The sequence below is a fragment of the Eimeria acervulina genome, genomic scaffold (assembly GCF_000499425.1).
Source record: "Eimeria acervulina Houghton genomic scaffold, Eah_scaff847, whole genome shotgun sequence".
NCBI lineage: Eukaryota > Apicomplexa > Conoidasida > Eucoccidiorida > Eimeriidae > Eimeria > Eimeria acervulina.
The window spans coordinates 1-8,596 of record NW_013549564.1 but is presented as its reverse complement, the minus strand read 5'-3'; the positions used below and the strand labels follow the sequence as shown (position 1 = coordinate 8,596).

The 8,596-nt window shown below is 48.6% G+C and overlaps 2 protein-coding genes across 2 annotated transcripts; both read left to right on the top strand.

The window, feature by feature from the left end:
* Positions 1-3,431: 3,431 nt before the first annotated feature.
* EAH_00050510 (hypothetical protein, conserved) lies at positions 3,432-5,622 on the top strand (the record flags this gene model as incomplete). The annotated part of the gene is made up of 2 exons (XM_013394267.1): positions 3,432-5,138; positions 5,311-5,622. The coding sequence occupies 2 exons, from the start codon at positions 3,432-3,434 to the stop codon at positions 5,620-5,622; spliced, it is 2,019 nt and encodes a 672-aa protein (XP_013249721.1).
* Positions 5,623-6,418: 796 nt separating this feature from the next.
* On the top strand, positions 6,419-8,224 carry EAH_00050500 (hypothetical protein; the record flags this gene model as incomplete). Its single annotated transcript, XM_013394266.1, has 4 exons — positions 6,419-6,426; positions 6,633-6,790; positions 7,432-7,816; positions 8,106-8,224. Coding segments are annotated over 4 exons (670 nt in total), but the record flags the coding sequence as incomplete, so codon positions are not given.
* Positions 8,225-8,596: the final 372 nt, after the last annotated feature.

The window sequence follows — 8,596 nt, the reverse complement described above, 5'->3', positions numbered from 1 at the left end:
ATTGTTGATTCATTTTATGCTTGCAGAATTACCAGATCAATTTATGGCAGTTACGTTGAATTAACAACTAACCAATAGGCAGAAAAGGAAAATAAACAGCAGAGGAAACCGGGGAACCAGCAAGTGCTCACTCATTCAGTAAGCTCATTTTCCGCGCATTCGTTTAAACAGCCTGCTGATAGCTTCCCTGCTAGCATTGCTGTTTGCTTGTTCGTTCATCTGTTTCTTCTAAGGTTTGTTTGTTTTTGCTACTTTTTGTCTAGGGGGTTGCGTCTCTCCCGTGATGCTGTGTCACTTTCTGCCTCTGTGCTGAGCTGATTTACTTTCCATATAGTTCAGCACATCTTTGTCTTCCGTGGTTGAGGTTGAATGCCACCACATGCTGCCCCCAGTTATGGTTCATCCGGCGCCCTTGAACAGACAAGGCAGAAACGCCTTCTCCGTGCAAATACTCAAATACTGGCCTACGTGAGGCTAATCTAAATTCAGAAGAAGCGTCTCCTCCCGCTTCTCTCTATTTTTATTGATAGCTCACGTGGAATTAAGGACAGCGCTTGCATTTGTCAGAGTGTGAGCCGTATATTATACATATGTTCTAGGCGCATGCGGTTTTCGTAAGGGTTTCTCTGAGTGAGGCAGTTTAAGGGTTTGGCTGCTTTCTCCATCGGCCCCCTTTCTGTTCAGTTGAAATGGATTATGTAATTAAATTAAATAAAATTAAATTCAGCTAAATGAAATGGAATCAGTATCTTGAGGATTAAATCAAATGAAATAAAATTCAACTTCTTTCCCTGTGTGCATCACCCCTCCAGTTTTATTTCTCTCTTCGTCTCCTGATTTACACGTCAACAAATTGCCACTATCTAATTAAACTGGCTTCCCCCTTCAATAACCATACTTTTTACAACATTGAAATAGACGTTTTAGCCTCTCATCCGTCATAAACCCAACAACATTTCGCGTTCAGTTGCTTCACTCAGTGCAAACCTTCACCGAGCCGCTTCATTGCCAGAGAAAACGAAGATCGCTTTAAGTTATGGGTACATGGCGTACCTGTCGTTTACGACTTCCACTAGTCCCCACCCACACAAACGCGGCAGAAACAGAAAGCGGCAGAAAGGGGCATGCAGACAGAGCAAGACGAAGAGAGACACAGTGGCAAATACAGAAAGAGGGGTAGTGAAAAAAAGGTGACAGGGAGAGAGAGAGGGGCAGAAGATACCGCGATGGAAAGGTCAGGACAGAGACAAGAGACACAGCAAGAGAGACAGCCAGAGCATGACTACATTTTGTTTCTCTTTTATTTGATGAGCAACCTTCGTTTGGCTCTGTGTGTCGTAGCGATTTTAAATTTGCATTTCTCCTGAACACAGGCTTTGTGTAGAATGCTTTGTTTAAAGTTGGTATGCTATTTTTCCTCTTGCTTTCAAGCTGGATATTGAGGGCCCGGAAACGAATGCATAACAGTTGTCTACCTTTCTGGAGCATGCACCGAAGGGAGCTCGGTTGTGCTTGTAGGCACAACCAAGCTCCCTTCGGTGTGCATGCTCCTCTCTGTTGGGGCTGCAGAAAACGGTGCTGCTCCAACTCATGACAGAACCCGATCTGGTTCCGCATCAACATTCCCACGACACCTCAGGACCGGAGAGGAGTTTATTAGCAGTTTCCTAGAGGGTCTTTACCATTTTTATCATGTAATTGTGTTTTTATTGCTGCTCCCAACTATCTCAGTATTGATAGAGGACCCTCGCTCTGTTTTGTTGGTTTTGCAGAAATTCAACAGTTGGAGAACCGTGTATCATGCCAGTTACTGACCGGCGTGGGCCATATATACATATATATATATATATATATATATTCGTGTCTTCAGTTTTTTTTCTTTTCTCTTCATTGCATTTTTCTTCTCCTCTGAATCGCTTGCTCAAGCCCCACACCCCTTCATGTTCAGCCCTTGCAGAGGAGCAACGAAAACAACTCCATGCACTCATCCGCCCCAGCTACTCGCTTGAACCCCCAGCAGTAAAGTCCACTGTACAATCGAAAGCAACGAGGTTAAGCCCTATGCCCGTAAGCCTAAGCATTAGGGAAGTCAACACAGAGGAGTGAAGCAGACGGCAAACTGACTTCTGTCTTCGAGATCGGCGCTTCTGAAGTCACCCAGCTGGGAGCAGAGGGAATATGGAATTAAAAAATGCTGTCATACGCACTAAACCAATAAATTAAGGGGAAAACAAGGGAAAGTAAATTGCCTGTGCGCTGTATCGTTTTGCATGGGCCGCACTGACGTCCCTCGGGCGGAGGGCGGTTTCTCGAGGACCCTTCCGAGGCCTTCTGTTGTTATTCGTGCTTTTTTTGGTTGAAATTAACCCAATTGTTCTCACGTTTTAAAGGAATCTCCAGAAAAACAGGAAAAAGCCGGGGATGCGTCGCAGAAAATCTTTCCCGTGCAAAGTGCAGCGCGCAGCGCTACAATGTGCCGCGGAAATAGCCGAAGGAGGTCCAACAGTTGAGGCTAACTCCAATGAAATGTTAGAAATAAACCATACCAAGGAACTAAGCTCAAAGGTAGATTGGGCCTAGCCCGCATTGCCGCTCGGCCCAGAGCTTTGAGCAGTCGCCGCCAGCGACCCCAAGAGGGGGATCCGTTATCTTGGGAGGGCGAAAAAACAGGGAAAGGGAGTTTTACAGCCTCTTACTGGGTATTTCTGTATCTTCGGCATTATTGAATGGAACGCGCGTAGATAGTCGGCATGGGAATGTACATACAATCATGGCTGGGCTCTGCTCACCGTGCGTAGCACAATGAGCAGAGTCCAGCCATGATCGTCAGGTCACCAATGCAGTTGGGAGCCACAGGAGGCTGAGAAACCCGCACAAATTGAAGCCTTTAAGAGAGATTCAGCTTATTTATTAACATTAATAATATACTTATGTGCGTGATTACGTGGTATCCAAAAGCGTTCATTATTGGACGTTCATTATTGGAAATGAATTATAACTCAACAGAACGAAGAAAACCGCTAGTGGAACTTAGTCTGCGCAGATAGGCAGGCAGCTGGTGCGTGTTCGGCCCCCCCCACTGATTGTTTCCCTTGTCATAGAGAGCAATTAAGGTAATAGTTGCTGGCATTTTTGTTGAGACCCTCCATGCTTGCGTACTTTGACCCTAAACCGCGCGCTTTCCTCACCCGCCTTGCCTCCAAAACTGAAATTTGCAGCAGCCTGTAGAGGTCAGCCACAAGACGATCGCTTCGTCGCGTTCAGTCTATTGAACATAAACTAAACCCGCTCATTAGTTCATATTCTACTTCTACGAGTTTGTCCTTTTTCTTGTCTTTAAAGCAATTAAATATATATATATATATATATTTGGAGACCTGCCTTTGGCCTTTGTCTGGACCGGAACCCCGAGACCTTGGCGCCGCTAGAAGATGAATCACCTCATCACCCGTGCCGCTCACTCATTCATGGAAGCTTCTTCTTACAACCCCCCTCTTCAACAAGCCAAAACAAGTGAGTGGCGCCCTGTATGCCACCCCCCTACTGCAGAGGCGTCCGTCTCCACAAGCAGTGGGACCTCCACTTCCTTTGGCTCCTTTTCCGCATCCATTGCGGCGTTCACGCCCCCCTTTGAAGAAACCGAAATCAACACTTTCACCAACAGTACCAGCAACACCAGCGCCTACAACACAGGTAGCAGCGGCAGCAGCTGCTGGAACGGGAGCAGCCACAGCACTGGCAACACGCCCCATGCGTTGAAACACCACTATGTAGGCATCTTGCATGGTGCTGCGCCTGCCGTCTCTCTAACATCTTTGGGCATTCCTTCTACCGCTGTTTCAGTTACAGACACATCACCCGCTTGGGCTCAGCATCAGTTCACCACCACCACCAGCAGTAGCAGCAGCGGCGGCGGCAGCGGGGTATCGGGTTGCTGCACGCCTCTTTACTGCAGCCTCACACCAACTCCTACCCCAGCACCTCTTCACTCTGGCCATTCCTTTCTTGTGAAGGAGGCGACCAGCTATCCTCAGCAATCGGGTACATTTGGAGGGGGCGGCAAACCGAAGAACAACAAAACCGCAGGAGCTGACGTTGATGCAGCCGCCGCCGCTGCTCCAGTTGCAACTGATGCACCTACCACTGCCTCAGGTGCATCACCAACATCAAGAGCAGCTGAGAACGACTCTCGTTGTGTCGTCTCTGCATGCGCGGGCAGCATCAGACGTCATTCTTCCCTGCTGTTGAATGAACAGCCGTTGTCTCTAACATCGCTGCCGCAGGAGGTGCAGGCGGCACTTCAGCAAGAGCGAGGGACCCCAGGTAGCAGCTCCTCTGTCCCCGACTGGTTTGACGTTCAGACTGGCTGTATAAAGAAAGAACTTCTGCCGCAGCTGCCCTCCTTTCGCTCGACGCTTAACACCTCCGTCGCGAAACTGTCTGCTGCCTCCCGCATACATCACAGAGTCCGGTGGCCAGGGGAATCTGCCAAGGCAACTGCGGCAAATGTGCATCACTTGCACCCCCGAAGGGAAGCAGCACCAGTACCAGCAACTGGGGGCACGTTCCCGGCCTCCGGCGCACCTTCTTCACCACCACCGGCCGCTGGGGGCCCTAATGCAATAATGCGCCGGAAATCTGATTCGTCTGCTATCTCCCTTCATTCTCGAGTTTCCCCGCACATGCCTTTGAGGAGCAGCAGCCATACCTTTGCCCCGGAGTCCGCTTCTGCCAATTCACCTATTGCAGCGTTTGCAGTACCTACTGCAGGTGCACCAGCAGGTGCTGCGACACAGCCGCCGCGCAGCCGCCGAGTTCGTTTTGCAACTGTCCCCTCAGCAAGGGAGTACAGAGAACTGTCGCCTTTCGAAGGGGCAGCAGGGGCTTCACCTTCGCCTCCTGTTGCGTCGCTGAGGGCCGATTTGCCTCATCCTTGCTCGACCCTTACCGCGTATTGCCAAGAAGCAGCAGAAACAACAGTACCAGCAGCAGAACAACAGCACACAGCAATAGCGGGAAATCCCACAACTGGTGCTGCTGGTGTTTACAGCAGGTCTTCCAGCCTACTGAACAAAATGACGGAGATGATGCAGCGCCTGCTCAACTACCGGCCGCTGCAGCAACACCTCCAATCCAGGGTGCGACGAAACAAACAAACACACCTCGTGATATTCTGCTTTACTTGCTGCAGAGCGCCATGCGTCACTGAAGTCCTCTGCAGCTAAAGCGATCGGTTATGCCGAGAGTGTTTACACCTTTTGCATACGCATAAACTGTCTGCGTTGTTGTTATTGCTGTGATGTTGCGCAGGAGAGTTTAGTAGAGAGTTTACGACTACTGCAGGCCTTTCGTGCGGAGTGTGTTGGCCGGCCTCCTTCTTTAAGCTATTTTGGTGACTGCTTGGAACGATGTGAACAGCTGGTTGAAACAAAGCTGCCCCAAGAGGAAGAGGGACCCCTCGAAGAACTCGTACAGACAGCTGCTGTCCCCCTCTTCTCCAGAGAAGCCTTGCTCAAGCTGCATCGGCTGAGGCTGCAGATGCAACACCCGCCAGAAGTGGAACTCTTTCTAACGCCTCTTGAAACCTTACAGGCAAAACCAAACACAAAGACATTGCAATAACACGTCAAACTATAAACTCTCAACCCTTGCGCAACACAAAGAAACAAAAATGCTGCATCCAGCAGAAGCGTTCCATTACCACTCCTCGAAAAACTTCGCGAGCAAAACAGACACAAATACACTACAAATGCACCGCACCTCAAGTGTTAACCAATGCGTAACACAAAGAAGTAGCTAATGCTACAGTCAACTGAGTCTAAAATGCGTTGACACATCGCTATGGCCAAGCGGTAGACCTACGCCGAAAACCTGACCCCGAGCCTTTCCTCCGCAGATATGGCTATGCCTGATGTGATGTTCATTTGCATTGGCTTTGTAATTCTCCGTCGCTTTTTGGCTTGGCATCTTCATTTGTTTTCTTCTACTTTTGCTGCATTTGCTTTTTCTGTTCTGTGCACTGCATCGTGTGTTTGTACTCTGTTACAGTAGTTGCCGTTGACTTCGTTCTTGTTGAGTAGCAGCGTACATCTTATTGCCTATGTTCTTGTTTGTTTTGCCCTGTACAGCGCCTGCGAGTTTGTGACAGACGGAGGGCCACTTCGGGGCTTTGCCTGCATGCTGCTACGGCTGACGAGGCATTAATAGACGGCGAGACGCATATACACCCTAACGTCTTTCTCTTGTGAGGCCTTTCGTCTCCGTTACCCCGAAACGTGCATTGGGGAAACAGCTTGAGGATTCGTTTTGTACACGTTGCATATATAGTTGCGCGGAGGCAGTCGTATCAGTGCACGTTAATGCTCATGTGTGCCTAGAGCTGGAATGCATGCATACAGCTTGGATGCTTGCATGGACCATGAGCAAGTATGCTCGTGTCTTGAATACCTGCGCTGCAGCAGCTGCCTTCTTGGGAAACTTTCAACAAGGGATGGGATGGGGAATGATGAGGAAGGGTGTCATTCGTGGGATACTTGCTTTGTCCTGTGGTGTTCTGTGCATTTGACAGAGTTTAGCAAGATAATGCGCGTGAGGATAAACTAGTGCTGCTGATTTTGTTCCCTTGTACTCAGACAAGAGTTCGCCTGCGGCGTCGTCTCCACCAGGCGTTGGCAGTTTAGCCGAACTCCGCGTGCGTTTGCAGCATCTGTACTGCAGCATCTGCAGCAGCAGCTACAGCAGCAGCTGAAGCACCAACTACAGCAACAGGAACAGCAGAATGCACCGCAAGGCTCACCTTGTTCGTCTCAGATTAGCGAAGCATCGCCTGCGGACAAAACGCATTCTTCAGACTCCCCAAGACAACTTCTCTTTAGTTTAACAAGTCTCATTGAGGCCGCTCTCCAGCAGACAACAGAAAATGGCTGCTGCAGCCTTGGGGTTCTCTCAATGGATCCATCAGGTTGGGGTTCTCTCAATGGATCCATCAGGTTGGCGAGACATGCAGGCAGCTAATTCTTTGCCGTTTGACAGTCTCGTACAGCAAATAACTGCAGAAGACTCAAGGATAATCCACTATTCAAGCAAACCCTAAAGGGCTGGGTGGATTATGTGGACGTAGCTGTGTGTATTTCTATATATATATGTGCTTGCATTGTCTGTACTAAGCAACACAACCATGCCCACGCATGCATGAGGTTGGACAAAACATCACACAAACTGTTACTTATCTTCGGGCCGATCAATTTATATAACACGCATATGCGCATGCCGCAGTCATTATGAAATCGCATTTTAAGATCGCATACTCAATACCGAAAGGCGGCACGGTCCACGGCGTACGCATCTGTACATTTACCACAGACATGCAGCTGAATACGTGCGCAAACGCATATATATATATGCCACAGTTTTGCGTGTTTTTGTTTGAAGGAGAAAAGTTGCGATTCGTAACGAGTGGCTTTATGCGCTTGTTGGTAATGCGGCGTTCTCCGGCCTCTGGGATTCTCTGTCGCATTGCTGAGGCGCCGATGCGTAATGCAGCCATAGCAGCAGAATCGCAGTTGTTCAGGTGGCCTGGCGTTAAGGAGTTGCTGAATAGCTTCAACACCAACAATGCTGTTTGTCGCATTGCTGAGGCGCCGATGCGTAATGCAGCCATAGCAGCAGAATCGCAGTTGTTCAGGTGGCCTGGCGTTAAGGAGTTGCTGAATAGCTTCAACACCAACAATGCTGTTCTTGATTCCTCTCCCTGGAAGCGGGAACAAGAAAAGAGACAAAAAAAGAAGAAAGCTGGCGTTGACCTGGGGGCACGCAGGTGAGAGCGGCATTTTCCTGTCTATTCTCTGAAGTTTTCTGGTTTATGAATGGAGGTGTAGACTCAAGAAGGGCACATCCGAAGACATATGCCCTTCTGCAAAAGAAAAATAGAATAGTAGTGCAAACTGACAAAAATATAAATAAACCAGCATCGGCTCGTTTTTCTGTGTTTGCGCTGTGCCGTCTTGTTATTCGTCGTACGCTGTCCTGTCGGTTTGAGACTGTCTGCTTGCTGATAATTTATTTTAGGCCTTTGGTGTTGTTGGTGGTATTTGTCCAATGCACAGACAAGGCTTAATGCGCATCGTGGAGTGGGGAGACAACGGGAACCCGTGGAATTGTAGAGGCCTTGTAGAACAAGAAGTGTTTGTTCAGGAAGGCGACTTCTTTGTTATTGCAGATGAAAGTAAGTACCTTTTGAGTTCGACCCTGCGCAGAATACATTGTGCCTTAGTAATTGCCGTCACTGCATGCCAACGGCCTTTCTATGCACTCGCTATGATCCCTTATAGGACAATGAAATCTTCCTTTCATTACCACAACCATGCAGTTTTCTTGCGCGGGAAGACACATATTTTGAACAGCTCATCGCAAAAATCTCAATACTGCAGCTACGTCTGTTAAGCAGAAGAGCAAAAATGCTTCGTATTTTTTAGTTTGTTTGCTTGAGTTGCTTGTCGGCTCTGCTTTCTGGCTGGTGGTATTGGTCCACGTTTCCTATTTTGAGCTGTGTACTATAGTGTACTTCTTTCCACAGTTTGTTTTTGCCACTCAGTTT